The 20007-nt window shown below is 37.3% G+C and overlaps 1 protein-coding gene across 1 annotated transcript in view; it reads left to right on the forward strand.

Annotated features, from left to right (window-relative positions):
• The window catches only part of LOC145668371 (uncharacterized), a 523871-nt gene that overhangs the window by 503305 nt on the left and 559 nt on the right, over positions 1-20007 (forward strand). Inside the window, exons 6-7 of the mRNA XM_081736149.1 lie at positions 446-610; positions 11668-11780. Coding sequence (XP_081592275.1) covers positions 446-610; positions 11668-11780 — 278 coding nt within the window. The remainder of the gene's footprint in view (positions 1-445; positions 611-11667; positions 11781-20007) is intronic.

Below are 20007 nucleotides of genomic sequence, written 5' to 3' on the forward strand. Positions count from 1 at the left end.
CGTGTCCATAAGAAATATAAACAAATAAATAATAATAAGTTTGTAAAATATGGAAGTGGGACGTTTGAATTTTCAGAGTAAGTCGAAGCAAGGTCACTGAACATATTCTAAATGGTTTAATTTTATTCTTAATTAACAAGTTATTGACTGGTAAACTATAGAATTCACTTTGAATGTGACCATGGGCTCTTATTTTGAACAGTAATGATTTCATACCAATGTTCCTGGGAGGGAGAAAATAAATAGTATCTATATAAGTGTTGAAGAAGTCAGAAATGTTTGGGAGGTAAATTTTGTTCTTCAGAAGAGCGGAGGATGACGTCCTTTCCCACACTTTCCTTGCAATCATTACTGCTTTTGATAGTAATATACTATGTTTTAATGATTAAATATATTGAAAAATTATTGTTTTAGAAAATTAATTGGATAATTTGACTATTTTCAGATTCTGTTTCAGATTTTGAAGTGGTGGAACAACGCACATATGTCAATTTGGAGGATTGGTTAGATGAGTGGGGACATCTGGTGAAAAACTGTCGTAACCTCGAGGACTTCCCTCTTTGGCTGCAATACTTCCCGAAAATTCTCTTCCAAATCATTAATAGAAGCGGTAAGAATAAACTAATATAAACTAATATGAAACTAATAATTAAATATGTTAAAATCAGCGTCAGAAAGTAAGTCTGGTAACTCTCGGTGTAACAGTACATGAAGTCAGCTTAACAGGTGCCGTGATGAGGAGAAGTAACAGTTTCTTTGATTTAGCGATGTTGTAAAGAATATGTGATAAGTAGGCTCCGGATTCTTAGGTTCGAACCTATTTTATTCCTGTACAGTGAACGCAAAAAATCGTGTTTTCTTTACATTTGAAGTTGCTATAAGTAGAACTATATTATTTTTATAGGACCTAAAATGTCCCAATTGAAGGGTTAGGACCTAAAAAATCCTAAATTAGCTTTTAGAACCTATAACGTCCTAAATGATTCTTTATAGTTATTTTTAACTTGAAAAATACTTTCAAACACGTACATTGTTCAACCAGTTTTCAACAATGCAATAACAAGGTTTCCTTCACACAACATGTTTCTTTGTAATTTGCGGCTGCGATTGTGAATAAGCGAGTGAAAACATGTGCGGCTGCGATTGTGAAAATATGAAAAGTGCCGGAAAAACAATATTTGAACATTAGTATTTCCTCAGTGTATCGTTAGAAAAGTGAAGTGATATTTGTGGTATTGTATAAAATTTCAAATATAAGAAAACTGACAAAAAACTACTACTACTATAGTACGACAGGCCATACATATGTTAAACTATATTATCAGCTATCAAAAAAAGTCCAAGGTAAGAAGAGTTTTATTATTTTTATTACGCAGAAGACTGGTTAGCATAAAGGTTACTATTTTAAGGTTACCATTTAAGTATGAAATAGCTAACAAAGTGTTTAAAGTGTAGTACTATTTCGTTTTCAGAATTGTAACGCTAAAAATCCTAAACGGTGTTTTTAAAAACCTATAAAATCCTAAAATGCACTTTTTAAAATCCTAATTTGAATTTTTTGGGACCTAAAAATCCGAAGCCTAGTGATAAGTTAATTGCGATCAGCTACAATTGCAATTATGTGAAAACAGGAGACAATTGCGATCACCTTCTTATTGTAGATCGTTTCAAAATTATGAACTACGACAATTGCGATCACATTCTTATCTTACCATCTTATAAGCGTGTACGAAGTTTAGGGTTAATATTTGATATTGAAGCTAAAAACTAGCCAAAGGTCGTTGAGTAAGAAAATTATTCACATAAAGGTAATATATGTAGTTGATGCAACGACAGGGTAATATTTGCTGTGTGTTGTGCTTACAAAATCAAATGATACACCCTTAAGAAGCCATCAATCGGTGGTCAATCAGATTGTCAAACGATTTGCAACGTATTTAAGAGCTGCGGTGAGTAATTTACCCAAGTACATACTATTCATCGGGCCCGCAACCAACCCGATTTCTCAGAGAGAGGAGAAGTTAATACTGTAGAGGCAATAACACGCAAGCAAGCGTTAAAAATCATTAAAAAAAATCACAAAGTGAGGATCAACACCTTTCTAGACTCACCCAATCAATTAAGCATTAGATCAGAATTCCAACTATTTTGCCAGTTAGACGCTCAGACTTGAAAACAGTGCGAAAGAAATTGATATTTCATCACTAATGTTGCAATGTCTAAATAATAATAATAATAATAATAATAATAATAATAATAATAATAATAATAATAATAATAATAATAATAATAATGTTATCTCAACATTTTGACAATTTTAGCTTTGATCGCAATTGGCTCAAGTCGCAAATGTCACAACACCGTTGTATAAGGCACTAATGCAGATTTCTTTGCATTTATAGCTATGTATTAGGAATGTCTTTTGTATTAACTAACTAAAAACGTTCAAAATCAAATGAGATAGGATGAAAGATACCAGCATTGCTTAAGCATGTCGCACAATGTATATCTTCTATGTACTTTTTTTAAAATAAGAAACAGACAATATATTGCCTCTAATCGAAGTGTTACGTAACTGATTCTCTCGACTTTCATGATTTTACTTCTCGTACACAAATATACAGTAACTATGAACATGAAAATATGAAACTATCAGAAAATCCAAATGAAATGAAAGTGTTTGGTAATTGTTATTGTCTCCGGCTTTCTAAAAGTACTCGAGAGGTTTGAAGAATGCCTTCGGGTCTCATCCTAAACGGAGGGAAAGTCCCAACTTACACTTCCTCGCGGGAGAAAGAGGACAATGTCTTATGCAGCTAACATAGATGGTGTCCGGCTGATTCCTGGGGTAAGGATTCAACTTCTACCAGGTGTCAATGGCCTCGTAGAAGGACAGATGAGCAGGTGGAGATCAGAGTACCATCTTGTTCTTGGGAGGGGAAACTGTCCTAAAAGGCAGATGAACGAACCACAAAGTGATCAATCGGCACAGAGATGTGAAAAGGAAATGGGAATATTACCACATTAATTTTTCCCAGGAGGAACGAAAGAGGAGAATAAATACGATGATGATGAAGTAAAACATTCTGGAGATAAACTGTTCCCCGTTTGGATCTCCAGGTGGGAACTACTTCGTAATGAATCATCAAAGGAGAAAATAATAACTTTCATTTCAGCATAAGAACCTGGAACGTACGAATTTTATGATGTGTGGGTTAACTTGAAAATTAAATATGGGGATGGATTAATGTAAAGTGAACATAGTGCGCTTGAGTGAAGTGAGGTAGTCAGGAAAAGGTGAGATTACCATAGTATCAGAAAATTACACAATATTCTATTAGAGTGGCGTTAAATCCGAAAATGCGACTACAATGAATGTCGCGATAGCAATGAAAAAGTAAGTAGCAAGAAAGTAACTAAAGTGGAATGCTGCAGTGACCGCTTGATGTTTGTAAAACTAAGTGCAAAACTTGTGGATATTGTGATAATTTAAGTGTATATGCCAACAACTGAAAATGATGACAATGAAGTAGAAGTAATATATGACGAGATTAATGACATATTGCATCAGGAAGGAAGATGTAAGATCATCGTCATAGTAATAAGATACTTCAACAGCGTAGTAGAAGGGGCTGCGAATAAGCTAGTGGAATCATTTAGACTAGATAGAAGAAACGCACGGGGCCAAACGCTTGTCGACTTCTGTAGGCAACATGGTAGGATTTTCTTGATATTGTAACAGTTGCATTGTCCAAGAAAAAAGCAAGCTCAGAAGTGCAGCGATCACAGAACCATTAGCCTTATTTCCCATATTAGAAAGATTACTGCGCGCATACTGAACAGGTGCTGCAAAGTAAGATATAAGATTAATTTGGATTATGAAAAAAAAAGCACCGACAATGCTATTAGATTGATGAGGATTATATCAGAACGAGTTCACGTAAAGTAGGAGTTGTGTTTGAGATTTATCGACTTGCACTTCGCCTTTTGACTGGCTCAATTGGACCAAACTTCTGAAAACACTTAAAGAAATCAGGGTCAACTGAAGAGACCGACGACTCATTCGCAACCTGTACATAGGACAAGGAGTAAAGTTGCGTTTGATTCAAGGAGAATCCAATAGTGTGGAGATCAAAAGCAGAGTCAGTCAAGGATATAGTATGTCGACCCAATTGCAGTAAATGTTTAAAGAAGGAAGCATTAATAGGAATTAGAGATTTCAAAATTGGAGAGCAGATCATTGACAAGATGCAGATGACACTGTTATTATAACTAGAACAGAAGAAGACCTACAGAAGATGGTGGCCAAATAGTTGATACTGGGTAAATAAATGGAATGGAAATCAACATCAAAAAATTGAAAGTCATGAGAATATCCCGTGAAAACGTTTCCCTACGGGTCAAAGTAAACCTAAGAATACTTGAGAGGTCGATCATTTCAAATATCTGGGAAGCATTTGGCGAGAAATACTTACTGCACCAAACAGATCAGGTCAAGAATTGCCATAACCAAAGAGGCGTTCAACAAGAAAAGATTACTTCTAACTAGCAAGCTGGACTAAGGAAAAAGTTGGTCAAGGTCTATATATGGAGTATTGGACTGTATGGTTTAGAGACTTGGACATTATAGAAGTTAGCGAAGAAATATTTATAGAGCTTCGAAATGTATGTTGGAGGAGGATGGAGAAGATAAAATGGAAAGAGAGACTAACAAATGAAAATATTTCAAAATGGATAGGAGAGAAGAAGACGCTTTTAGCCAGGATAATTCCCAGGAGGGTCAATTGGATTGGACACATCTTTCGAAGAAATTATCTTCTTCATACCACCATAGAGGGAAAGGTGAAAGGAAAACGAGGAGTAGAAAGAACGCAACTAATCGTTGATTTGAAAAATAGTAGAAAATATTGGGAGTTAGAACATAAAGCGGAAGATGTAGAAACATGAATGAAAAATTTCCACGCCAAAAAGAAAAAAAACTTATTAGTCCCAGGACCTGCCAACAGATAGAATACTTAATAATAGTTTTCCCCACAAACCACAAATATTGGTTGGTGTGATTGTTATGTACATCTTCAGAAAATAGGCTGAAGTGCACTGTCTCTCAGGAAGCATTGTGTTTTTGAAAAAGGGCCTGTGAAAGTGCATCATGGAGAACGCACTATTGTGAGTTATTTTCCTTTATGAATTCAAATTGGATGTTCTCCTACAACAATCGTAAACGATTAGGACAGTGGTTGGATCATGATTAACGTCAACAGTGAGGATTGTCCTATCATACCTTTCTCCGTCAAACCGAAACCATCATTGGGAATCGTTATAACGCATACTCCATGAAATGCATCACAAAATTGTCCTCATGCATCCAGCAATAGTCAACAAATATGGATATAAACAATGAGGTTGCAGACTTTTCATGTGTGTGTATGAGTGTGAAACCGTTCCTTACATATCGTTATCTCCCGATGTGTCTTCCATCGGCTACCACCTCTTTCAGCCTCTTAGGAGGGAAGACCTTCCCTGATGTCCGGGTATCCAGATGAGATCAGGCAGGAAGACTTCCTTGGTGCAACGCATGGTTGAGGACTTCACAATAGACGACTTTTCTGGTGGAATTTGGTCATTGGTTGAGCTACGGAAAATATGTGTGGCTGTAGCCGAGAACCACTTTGACTAGTCGAGTATTGTAGTTTATTTCTTAATCCCTCCCTCCACACTTTGAAGCTGACATGTATCAATACTGTATCAACCCAGTACTTAGGCCTAAATTATAATGTAGACTTTTATTTCTGCGGTGGTCCCGAACCTGTCGGATTAGAGTCTGTTTACTATATTCTTGTAGTTCAAATAATTAATTGAAGCAGTACGTTGACAATTGGAATTGAAATCACTGTGCATTAACAATTCTGACGTGCATTGTGTGCTATCATAATTAGATCAAATTACAAAAGAAACCTTGAATAATTACAGTAGACAAACCTTACACCCGTTCAACCAAGTTCCAACCAGATAGTCATGAAAGGTCTTTCTCAAACTTTTTCCTGAATATTTCTCAATATATCATGTTGAAACACTAACACTAGCTAACACTAGCTAATGAGCATTTCACAGGGAAATGAAATCTGTGTTATAATTTAGGCCTATGTATTTGTATTTTATGAGGACAATTACAACTACCAGAAACTACCATTTCATGTGGATTTCATATTCATAAATTTTTATATTCATAATTTGTTTGTGTATGACAAAATTAGGAAGTCGAGAGGAAATAGAACTTGTAATATTGTGAGTTCGTAATACACGTTTAAAAGCCTTGATTAATATATGCAGCTGTAATTAGACCTTGCATCTGTAATTACTCTTAAGCTGTGATTTGAACCATGTTACTTTTAACTATATCAAATGTGTGATCATATTTGCTTGTATCTTTATAATCCTAGCACGGAGGCTATCTCTCCTAAAGGGGTTAGCTCTTTATTTGGTGTATTCTTTAGTTTAACGTCCCATGGTTATCCACCGAGACTAAGGAAGGCGGCGATGATAATCATGAATCTAATGGTGAAACGAAGAAAGTGGGGATGAAATATGAGAACCCGAGAAAACCTACGTAACGGTGTTTGATCATCACAAAATCCACTTAGAAGAGCAGAGATCGAACCAGAGACTTAACGTAACATAAGTGAGTGCTCTATCAATGAGCCACTACGGCCTCTTGGTGCATTTACTTAGGTCTATTCTCAAGTATATATTCTTTTATGTGCAAAAGGTTGTTCGCTGTATATCCGAGCATTTTCGATTCTGTTCTTATACCTGGCATATCATGCTGGAATTACGGGTTTTCTCGCAAGAGTAGTGTTGTGTCTGACCTTGTAGATGCGTGAGTATTATCAAATGGCGCCGAAAATCAACCGGTATTGGGAGTTACTAAATGGCTCTTTTTCGTGCTAAATGTTTGTACATATGCATTGTGAAACGATGTCGGAAAAATGGATTAACAATCGGGGTGACTACTGCAAAAGATATTGCGTCCCGTTACACACAACAGGTTCCCCTTGCGAAACATTCACCTATGAAAACCAGCAGGAAAAGGGCTGCAAGCAAACTGACACCAGTGTTGCCAGGTATCTAGAGTTGAATTTCCCACATCAATTATGAAAATTTCCCACATCTGCCTGATTTTTCCCATAATATTTCTTTTATCAATTTTATAACTTTCAATTACCGAGTTAACATGGGTTTTTACACAACCCTCTTCACTAACAGGAAGAAAAATTTACAGACCAAATATTAGCAATTAATACGAACATGGTTTGCATTAACTAATTAAACCATTGTTCTGCGCAAATCGAAATTTAAAACTATCATGTGCTGATAAACCTGGATTTGCAACAAACAGCGGCTTCATTGATTGATGCAAAACATATTTCTAATTCAGTATACGAGCCATTAGATTAATGAAATCATAAACAACAACAACAACAACCACAACAAATCAAAGTTTCACATACTGAAGAAATCTGGCAAAAATTAACAATAATATTAACTCACCACAGGGACACCAGAACAGGGGGTGCAGAAGGGCCTTGAGCATCATTAGTAGTACAAATCATCGGACTTGTGGAGAGAAAGGTGAGCGCTGCTGACCTTGAAGGAAGAGCAATCTATGTTCTTCGCCTGAAAAGCTGATCTCACTACTGCCACTGCATTAAGGGCATCATCTCCAATTCTGTTCCTCTTTTTTGTTTTCACATCATTCACAATGGAGAAAATTCTTTCCGATTCAGCATTTGAGTGGGGCAATGTGAGTACAAGTCTTACAAACTTGCCTAAGTTGGGGAACTTAAGTTCATTATTAAAATCTTTCGTTTTTGAAATGAAATCCCACATGATATCCAATTCCATAACCATTAAATTACTTTCTTCGTTGGCATTAAAGAAGTGTGGCAGAACCCTCCATTCAATAAACAAATCGTTTTCGTCAATACGCTTACTGAAATGTTTGGATAAATGTGTAAGCTGTTTTAGCTCATTTCTAGACTTTACTTCTTAGGCTACAGAGGGAGACAGTAACCTTAGTTCACGAAGGAGAGGTTGATTCACTGGTAAGCGTCGTTGAATTTCAGTCACCACTGTAACATAAAATTCCAAACATCTCTTTCGCACTTCTTCTGCCCCGGAAGTTGGTAACTCACTTAAAAATACCCAGCGTCCGGGCCAAGATACACTTCGGACAAGGGAAGAAAGTTTCTGGGACATGAAGCATTCACTGTCTCTATATCTTGTAAATCACTTGACACTAAAAGGTTCTGCTCTATCTCCTTCAGAAGACGCACAGAAGATTCGGTTGAGGTATGAATAAGTATTTTCCGAGCTTGAAAAAGTACATGAAAAGTATTAAGGTACCTCAACACATATTTGAGAAAAAACATGCATGTCTTTGTGAATAGATTGTTAAGTTCTGTCAATATCATTTCTGCACTTTTCAATTTATCTTCGAAGACTGCTAATTGAAAAAAAAACTTTTGAGCGCCTCCCAATTTTCAAGAATACGACACACGCACGCATGCATTGCTAACCATCTCGTAAGGGCAGGCTTGAGAATTTTTTCCTTTCCGTGTTCAAAAATTCTTGAATTTCGTGAAATTGTGCATTTCGTTTTGAACTGCATGACAAATAGGAGAAAATATTCCTTACGAGTTCTTTCGGTGCCCGCGGGAGTTTCTCACAGGCTTTGCTAGCGATTAAAGCTGCAGAGTGACAGATGCATCCCATGGAAATTAGGTCACTCGAATTCTTTTCAAGGCGCGAAACAAAAGAGTCTCTGGTCCCATAACACTGGCTCCATCACAAGTAACTCCGACTATATTATTTAAGGGTATATCCTTGGAAATAAGGCACTCTTTAGAGGCGGTATATATGTTTTCTGCCGAACAGTCTCGTTAATCTAGATTTACCAGCTCAAAGAGCTGAGTTTTCACTGTCCCTGTTATCGGTGAAATAAAGCGCACAAGAACACAAAGAAACTTTTTTAATCCAATATTTGTACTTTCGTAAACTAAAATGGAGAAAGCGGTATCTTTGATATCGTTCACAACTTCATCTGTTTCAACCTGAGCAACAACATTCTTGATCAAACTCGTACATTTCGTTCGTTTTAATTTTAGTTCCTGAACAATTGTAGAATCTTTGAAAATATCTTGAACAACGGGAACTAGGTGCTCAACTATTTGGATCGCTACGTTGTGCTCAGCGAAGAAAACGGCTAGTTTTATCTCAGCTTCTTTTATTTTCGATGAGGACGTAGGAGTATCTTTAGTGTCTGTCTTATTTTTCTGCACATATCTACTGATTGATGGTGTTGCCGAAAATAATTTCACTGCGTTTTTGTGTTTTAGACCTTTGCTATGTTTCTGAAGATCACTTTTCCCACATTGTAGTTCAACTTTGCATACAGCACATCTACACTTACAGTCATTACCCGGCACTCGTTTTAACCAGCCTTTAAAATCTGGATCATTTAGCCAGTCCTCTTGAATTTCTTTCTTTCTGCTTTGTTCCCCTTTTTCTTCAGATGAAAGTTCTCCGCGAATCTTCCTTTTCTTTTTTTCGCGTTCCTAGTATTTTACTCATTTTACTGAACACAGCGCTACACCACTACACAAAGCACACAATCGAAAATGTTCGTAATCCAGACAAAGCACTGCCAGAATCCTATTACGTCTTAAGCCCCGTGCCTAATGAAATCCAAATGACGATATTTTATATGACGCTCAATTTCAAACAATACGCACAAATATTTTTAATACGTGTGGACGGAATGCCACATCCTACCCTCACCGCAATAATACAAATAATCTAACGAAAGAAAATATTATGTGCAGTACGTTACTTAACATTTACACATAACAATAATCATACAAACGGTAATTGAGTTGGAAAGCAGTAGGTGAATATAGTAAAGTTTAAACTCCGCCTACCCTACTCCAGTTTTGGCTTCCTCCTACATAATGCTTTCGATTTAGGGACTGGAGGTCTACTCCTTAAATTAGATGTTTGTGAGTTGAATTAACTCGAGTGTTGACAGATTTGTTTATATAGGCTATATTGTGGAAGAAGATAAAGACAATGCGTGAATTGTATAACTCTTGAGTGTTGACATGCTTTTTTTTCATCTATCTTACTCTTATTGTAATTGTTGTGAAATCGCAACGGTTGGTGCGGTTCTTTCTTTGATTGACGTTTACTTATCAGAACCCAACAATGTGCTTAAATATTCTGAGGTGAATGTAATACTGTAATAGGCTTATATTGGCTTCCATTTTTGCAGCAAAAGGAGATATTTTCAACATATTGTACAGGGGGGAATAAAACTATTTCTCCTTAACCCGTGAGGAGTGTGATTCTTTAAAATATTATTGCTAGAAAACCCATTATATTTCCTGCTCTCTGAATATAAGAAATTTTTATTCGCTTGACTTGATCACAAAAAAAAAAAAAAAAAAAAAAAACTATTTAAGACGAATGTTGAAATTTCCCAGGTTTTCTTTCTATTTTCGCATATTTTCCCTTTTTCCCACACTTTGAAAATTATCTCAATTTTTCCCACGTCGGTGGGAAATTTCCCTCAATCTGACATCACTGACTGACACCCGTAGTGTTAAGGGGGATCCGTCGATTGGCGTACCAAGAAATTCCCCCAACGGAACGTGATATGAGCCAGAGATTCCACCTTGCACGGTCAACTATGAACAAAACAATTAGCAAGCGTCTTTGGTTGAAGTTTGTGAGGAAGGCCCGTGTATACCACCTGCTACCACGTCAATGGTCGAAAGAGCAGTGACCTTGACTGGCGGGTGTACGCTCATGTCCAAAATGATTGTCGTATATCTATGACTGTCTTCTTGTAAGAATATAATTAGATAATAATTTAGAATAAGCATTAAGTCTAAAAATATTAAAACCTTAAAACAACTAGATTTGTGTGATTAAATCTATTTTTTTTTCATTTTCCAGCTGTAGTTATTTTTTTCTCCTGAGAACGTGTTCGGATTTGCCGGTTTTTCGGATTTCCGGGGTTCGGATTTGAGGGGTTGTACTGTACCTATTTTAGTTGGCGAGAAACTTGTATCTAATCAGTAAATTTCATGGATTCGAACGGGAAATTTACTGTTACGGAACTAACAACATTGTCGCTACACCGGTGTATGATATTTCCAGGTTCAAGAGTCAAGTCGTTCTTGCGCTCAGAATGCGTTGACAATTTTCGTGTGATTGATAAAGATAAATTGTTAGTAGCCTAAGTGCATAAATATAAATAATAAAAATTTCGGTGCATAATATACCTTTATAGGTACAACATACTATAGACACATTTTCTGCATGAATTTCAAACTTGAAAAATCACACGTGAATAAAAACAAATTAGAAACAGATCATTTTAAGGGAACTTCTCATGAGCCTGAGTCCTGACTGTTCCATGTCTTATTACATTAAGATTTATTTAATTCTACGAAATTAACCTGATAAGAATCATGAAGTCCATTTTTTTCAATTAGACAGAGTAGTAAAGGAAGAAATGCGATTATATACCAAATGTTTAGAAATTAAAAAGAAGCTTGTTTTCTTTTTGTTTTATATAAGTTATCAGTATTTTCTTTCTTTCACAAGGTTCTGGTGTGATTACGAAGCAGGAATTACAAATTTTCTACACATCCTTCATGGGGTTTGAAGTAAAGAAAGTGGATGAAAGCATTAATGAAGCCTATAATGCCTTGACTTCGGTAAGAGTAGTAGTAAATACAGACTTCTAGCAAAGTTTAAAATTTAAGGTTATCAAGGATAAAATTTCCATTTTCCAGCAAATTTCTGTTGATTTTAAAATTTTAAAAGAAACTGATAAATCATAATTGCTGTATGAGTGAATATTCTAACAGACGACAATCTTTGTCTGTAATTTTATGTTTAACGGGATCACTAGTTCAATAAAACAGAGGTAGAATGGTCAGTTTCATTTTGTTTTGTTTTGTTTAAGAGTGCATGGACAATTAGAAAGTAGGGAGTGGTTGTGAAGGTATTGATTGAGAAGAAAGATTTAAAATATCATGTGGTCAAGAACTGTGTAACCTACACTACAAAGATAATCACTTGTACACGCCAACTTATACAATATCTCCTCAATATGTGACTCTTCTAGTCAAGATGAGGTCTTAACAAAGAAAAACCAAATTAAATATATACGTGAAAAATATGAGTGTATGTCCATATAAAGTTGTACGCAATATAATGTTAGTAGTTTTCGCTTCAGAACCATTATCAGGTACGAAATAGTAAAAGAAGATAGGAAATTGAAGAATGTGTTTACACTTTGTAGACAAGCCTTAATTATTAATTATTTAATGGTATACTCGTAACAGCCCGGCTGGGCCAGCCAAAAACTGTAACAGCCTAACTGGCTCAGCCAAACTGTAGCGTGCTCCTGGCTAAATTGGCCAAACGGTAAGGAGCACGTTAACTGAAGTCACCAGAGATTGTGTCCGGAACGGACTGTAACTCTATGGAAATTTATAAAATTAAAACTGAACAGTTTCGCTAAATTTTATTGTACCTATGATTTACTGTCCAAGAACGGAGTTTTGCGCAACGGACATTTTGATAACAATAAGCAAAATAAATCCAGATTCCAGTTGACAACTTGCCAAAGAAAAGAAACTAAATACTTACTACCGATGCATATATCGGGTGTTGCAAAATAAGTGTTACAACTCTTGGGAGGTGACTCCTGCCACTGAGACAAGAAAAAAAGTTCTCTTCAACTTTCGGCTATCGGACATAGTTTCGGATCTACAACGTGCCGAAAGCGTGGGAAAATGACTTTCGGACTCCAATAGTTCGGAAACTATCCAACGTAAAGAGGGCGGGTAAAAAATTCACTGAAGAAGGCATACCTGCTGTATTGAATTTTGCATGTTTCACAATCCTACCATGCACGCGCAAGGGATTCCCCAAAGGAACGTAGGGAGTCCCTCATAATCTGCCAAATGAAAATTAATCTAAATGGATATGAATTGATAGGGTTTCTACCAGGTAACAATAATTCGTTTGTATTATGTCGATATCTAGAACAAATACAAAATGGCGGACACCTTCAACCCCGTTGTGTGTGGTTGCATAATCGCCAGGTACGGATGCTGGCCAACAGTGACGTTCTGAATATCAAGTGTAGCGAATTTGTATTCAAATGCTCTAGAAAGACATCTGGAGTGTCGGTAGAGCACAACACATGAAGCAGGGTGATTCACATGTGTGGAAACACGTAAGGAAAAATGACCAGAAATGCACTCATACTCAGTAAACGTGAGTTTAAAGCGTCGGAAATGTAAGGATTAGCGTCAAGAACATGAAAGCCATTGCCAATTCACCAATAATATTCCATCAATCGGATGCAATATGATGTGCACGGTTGCATACGAATAAGGATGCAGCAACTGAGGCCAAGTTGAAATTGTGCAAGGGGACTCACAAAGAAACTGGGTAAACTAAATGAATGTCACTAGTGGGATCGCATGATCGATATTGAAATGTGGTCAATGTGTGTGTTGATATCAACATGTAGCTAATGGACAAATGCCAGCATGTCCCAATACTACTGGGACACCGTCCCACGTGCGAAAAATAGGAAAATAACTACTCGGGTCTTGAATCTGAAGCCGTGGGCTTCCAGTAGTATTGGAAACTGTGACCACGCGAGCAAAAGCGAGCGCTCTAGAACTGATGCTCGAGGGAGCCTCACTTTCTCTGTATTCATTTCTTTGAGGAGCACCCACTTTGTTTGGCAAGCGCTCTTGTACAGCCTCCAGACATGCTTGTGTGTTTCATTTTGTTACTCCTACTGCACAGTTGTAAACAATCAGAGCTTTAAGACGTTTCCTCCTATTTCTCATGTCGTTTTATTTTCCATATGTATGGTGTTTCAGCTGTAGTGTAACATGTGCCAAATTGGTTCATTTCGTCTTTGTCTTGGCATGTTCACTGTGTGTAAGATACGAATTTCGAAAGGCATTTTCCTATATTTGGATTACGTGCGACATGGGACATGATACATGTTTATTATCACGCTCTATCAGAATATGAACCATAGATTAAGAGATTTCTTTTCATGTGTCAACTGTGAGACAATGTCCCAAACAAAGAGGGACATTGATACAATCGTGTTCTAGTTACGTTCTACTAAAACGTGGACCAAATGTAATAGCAGAATGTACAACGTTATTTTCCTAGTTTTCGCACGTGAGACGGTGTCCCAGCAGTAGTGGTACATGTTGACATTTGTCCATTAGCTACATGTTGATATCAACACACACATAGGCTACATTTCAATATCGATCATGCGATCCCACTAGTGACATTCATTTAGTGTACCCAGTTCCTTTGTGAGACCCCTTGCACAATTTCAACTTGGCCTCAGTTGTTATATCATTATTCGTATGCAACCGTGCACATCATATTGCATCCGATTGATGGAATATTATTGGTGAATTGGCAATGGCTTTCATGTTCTTGATGCTATTCTTTACATTTCCGATGCTTTGAAATCACGTTTACTTATTATGAGTGCATTTTTCCTGGGCATTTTTCGTTACGTGTTTCCACACATGTGAATCACCCTGCTTCATGTGTTGTGCTCTACCGACACTCCAGATGTCTTTCTAGAGCATTTGAATACAAATTCGCTACACTTAATACTCAGAACGTCACTGTTGGCCAGCATCTGTACCTGGTGATTATGCAACCACACACAACGGGGTTGAAGGTGTCCGCCATTTTGTATTTGTTCTAGATATCGACATAATACAAACGAATTATTGTTACCTGGTAGAAACCCTATCAATTCATATCCATTTAGATTAATTTTCATTTGGCAGATTATGAGGGACTCCCTACATTCCTTTGGGGAATCCCTTGCGCGTGCATGGTAGGATTGTGAAACATGCAAAATTCAATACAGCAGGTATGCCTTCTTCAGTGAATTTTTTACCCGCCCTCTCTACGTTGGATAGTTTCCGAACTATTGGCGTCCGAAAGTCATTTTCCCACGCTTTCGGCACGTTGTAGATCCGAAACTATGTCCGATAGCCGAAAGTTGAAGAGAACTTTTTTTCTTGTCTCAGTGGCAGGAGTCACCTCCCAAGAGTTGTAACACGCATTTTGCAACACCCGATATATACTATATATATATATAGATGGTGATCAGAAAAATGGAAACACCTGAACGAAATTGCAACTTAGCAGATTAATATGGTGTCGGGTTACCTTTCGCCTTCAGAACAGCCTTGATGTGACGTGGGATGGAGGCATAGAGGTCGTGAATGGTAGCAAGTGGAATTTTACACCATTCCTCGTGCAGGGCATCGGCCAGTTCTGTGAGAGAGGATGAAGGTGGAAATCGTCGCCGGAGTCGTGTTTCCAAGACGGACCACAAATGTTCAATTATGTTGAGATCTGGGGATTGGGCGGGCCAGGGGAGGTGTTGAACTTCATCCTGATGTTCCTCAAACCACGCTGCAACAACACCAGCTGTGTGGATGGGTGCATTATCATCCTGGAAGATGGCGTCATTGTCCGGGAACAACATCCGGACCATAGGATATAAGTGGTCTCCTAAAATTGCGACATAATCGTTGGCAGAGATTCGTCCGCTAAGTGTGACCACAGGACCCAATGAAAACCATGATATGGCGGCCCACAGCATCACCGAGCCGCCGCCATGTTTCACAGTTGGGCGGAGACACTGCAGATCATAAGCTTCTTTGGGCGTTCTCCACACATAAACACGGCCCGTGGTTGGGAATATGGTGAAGGATGACTCATCCGACCATATTACACGTTTCCAGTCTTCAACGCTCCAAGTTGCATGGTCGCGACACCATTTGCGGCGTGCGAAAGCGTTATTGTCCCTGACGAGCGGTTTGGCCCGTGCAACACGACCCCGTAAGTTCATGTCGTGTAATTCGCGGCGGACTGTGATTGTCGAAACTGGGTAGGGAGGTGCTGATTGAGTTCCTCCGTCACTTGCTCCGCAGTGGCACGACGATTGTGTATGACAATGCGCTTTAATACCCGGCGTGACCTGTCACTCATGATTTTCTTCCGCCCACTCTTCCGTTTCCGCGATGTTGTGTAGGCCGTCATCACCTTCGACACTGTCCCTCGCGACACACCTAACACAGTAGCCACTGCCATCACACTCACTCCACATAACCGGGCACCAACAATTTGCCCTCTTTAAAAATCTGAGAGGTCTCCCATTTTACACTACCTCCGTCTGCTGCAGCCGCTAGACACTGCTGTTCCACTGCGCCTGACGTAGTATGTAGACCGACTTAACACACCACCAGCAGCGGTTCGGCGCTGCCGGCGCCACGACACCACTGCCAACCCATACATATGACGTGTTGCCAACTACAGGTGTTTCCATTTTTCTGATCACCATCTGTATATATAGGAACTCTTAACTTCAGATCAATTGGGATTAAAATTATTCTGGCTGATATCAAACTCTGAGCGTAGGGCGTTACTACTTTATTTGAAGTTCTTACAAACCACCAAAATATCGTTGTACATAGCCACAAGTAAGGTAACCAGGAACAAAAAAAAAAAAACTAACTTTCATTTCAGTTAGGTAGGTAACACTAACCGACGTTCACATTCCTTCAGAAAAAGAATGAACTAGTAGAATCATTTGACGTTAATTCGCAATATAGCTACTAATTAAAGTTCGGTTCTACGTGATAAGGTTAAAAGAAGTTTTCCACAGCTCAAAAAGTAGATTTCTAAGTCATTACCAAATTTTAGGTTCCGAATTTTAAATAATTTGTAACAGTCCCAAAGCAAATCTTGAATTTCCAGATCAGTTCAGTAGCTAGCTTGGATTAATCTTAACTCACTTCCCAGTTCCCATATAGAACCACTGCATTCTTTTACTTCATAATTCACTTTCATGTGAGAAACAATTCGACTTTCACTTAAAGATCAATATATATTTTGTATGCTATACTTTGCTCCACTTTAATCAAAACACTATCACACTGTGATGCTTATATTAATCTTTAGGCCTTAGTACCAAAAGTTACAACCACTGAGAATTATAGCATATGCGTTATTAAATAAACATCAGAAGACATACTGGTGGCATACATTGAGAATGAGGGAGCAGCTTACATAAAAAGGAAAACATACTAAGAGTCATGGACGATTTATAAAGGGAGTGGTTATTATTATTATATATAACTACAAGAACAAGACTCCCCTTTTTATATTATACCATCAACAACCATTTTATAACACGACGAAAAAAGGGCGGCTACATAACCATTATTAACAACTCTTATCATTGGAGCGCAAAGATTGCAGACTGGACCAATAAATCTGGACCTAGATATGCTAAAGTGTAGTCCCACTAACTTCTTCATATCTGCTGCATATTCCCTCTCAGGCGCGTTATTCTTATGCCACGACAATAACCTTTCAAAGTTACATATAGTAAAGGCCCGTATAACCATAATAAGACTACCAACACTGACATTACAGGGTTCTGGAGGAAGCACGTCGAGTTAGAGTAAGTGTAAGTAACCTTACTGATATTGTAATTGAACTATATTTTTATCTGGACTGATAAATTCAGACTAAAAAATATGAAATAAAGGAAAGACAAGGATATCAATGAAACTACCCGTAAATTACTAGGATAGACAAGTAAATCTTCTGACTGTTACGAGTTCATACGAAATTTCGTGTACTGGTAAACACTGTACACATGTTACAGCGGAACTGAACTGAGTTACTTTTAGTTAAGATTACGATTGTGATTATCTTTCCTAACCGAAACAATAAAAATTTAATGTTTAATATTTAGAAGATGACGCAAAGTTAGTATTAGTATTAGCGAGGAGACGGGCGGAGACGCACAATCTACTGTTACATGCTCTGCACCGAGACCGTGATTTTAGTTACAAATCATAGTGATAATACCAGGCTGCCCCTCTACAAAGAGAATGAAAACACGACACATTTTTCTTAGAACAAATTTTCAAAAGAGTAGGTCTAAACGTGCGTCCGATATAGTAGAGGTAGAAATAAAATATTAAAAAAATCACTTAGAACTGAGAACACTACCGTTGAAGACTAGCTACTGACACTATGTTAACCCGATTCTTCTTTCACTCATTCATTAGGATGAAGCCAACATCTTGTCTTTAGCGCATAGTTCCATTCTCCTTCAAACACAGCTTAGTACGATTGGGATGCAGCCTTTGTTATAGTTACCTTCCTACCTTACTCCTACCTAACTGGATGACCACGGAGCTGGGCTCTTCGGCATACAGAGCAGAATATTTTTTTTTAAAAAAATTGAAAGATATAAATGCCATAATTTCTGACCACTAGTTCGATTAAATAAACATAATTCCTTCCTGACCCTAAGCTCCGCTGGTTACAGAGTAATATCTTCAGATACTAGTTCACTTGGTCGTCATCTTGGGTTCAATGCCTTTTTTTTTTCGGAACTAACGAGCTCGTCTTCCCGAAACATTAAGACACAGAACATAAAAGAGAATTCCGTAGTCTCTTTTTTTAAAAAAATTCAATTAGATTAATAGTTTTATGCACGGTATATATTTTGTAGTATAGATTGGGTATCTATCCATTCATGGAATTACATCTAACTATGGCAATGATTGAAATTAGCCGGTATGACATACTGTTAATATATTAAGATGCCAAAACCGATATCAGCTTTAAAAAAAACTTCTACTATATTGAAATAAGTTCTACTATATTGAAGTATACTTAAGCGAGATCTATGCACATGAGTATACAAGCACCATTAGTAATTTAGTTTCAATTCGACCACTGAACGAAGAGGTACCTTTTCAGCATATTTTAGATTTTAATTGCCATTAACCTGTATATAAAATATTTTCTCTATTTTAAGTGTAGAAGAAGTTTTGTTGATATTGCTATTGTGAGTATAAAGATATTCATTAAATTCGCGAAGAAAAAATTACTTAAATAAGTTGATTTATCAGTTATAGTTTTCGCAAGTGGTATAATAAATATTTCACAACCATTTTTATTTCAACAATGTGTTTCTTATATCGCAGCGTTTCCCAACCGGTGTGCCGCGGCACACTGGTGTGCCGCGAATGGACCGCTGGTGTGTCACGAGGAAATCGAAATAAAATTATTAATTCCATAGCAACCAAATTGCAAGACATAGGGAAAAAATGTATATTTTTGTATTTCACATTACTATGAATTTCTACCATGGAAAAATTACTGTAATTGTAATATTGTAATTATTCTACATCTATTATTGTGTAGCAGACAGTATTTCGGCTCGTACACATTCCCACGGTTAGCTGCTATGTTACGCTTCAATTGAGAGTCATACTAACACCGAGAAATTGAAGCATTTGTACGGTACGCGCCAAGTGAACGTTCGTAGAACACTCATTCGCATGTGAATGACAGAACAACACTTTGTTCAACAGCTGTGTTTTTCTTTGACGCATCGCAAGCTGTGTGATTGCAATAATATGCACCGGTTTTGGTTAAAACAGCAAAGTTAAAAGTACAAGACATTTCTTTGTCCGTTCGTTATTTAGTGATCTTCGTTCTTAGTGAAAGGTTGGATACAGTTTTCGAAAAAGAAAGCGTATTTTTAAAGAATCTCAGTCATATATTTCATTGCAATTATTTTCTATTATAAAATTAGAAGAAAAAGTAAGCATAATGAATTAACATAGAGGAAAACCAGTGATCGAGCTTTCATCTCTGTGAGAAGGAGATCAGTAATCACAGAAAAAAAAATTACCATGGTATTTTATATTTGCAAATAATAATAATAATATCTATGAGTGTGCCGCGAGAATTCAAGTTACACCCGTAGTGTGCCGCAAGTTGAAAAAGGTTGGGAAACGCTGTTATATCGTAATGAATTATACAAGCTAC

The sequence above is a fragment of the Thermobia domestica genome, chromosome 13 (genome assembly GCF_964235325.1).
Source record: "Thermobia domestica chromosome 13, izTheDome1.hap1.1, whole genome shotgun sequence".
Lineage (NCBI taxonomy): Eukaryota > Metazoa > Arthropoda > Insecta > Zygentoma > Lepismatidae > Thermobia > Thermobia domestica.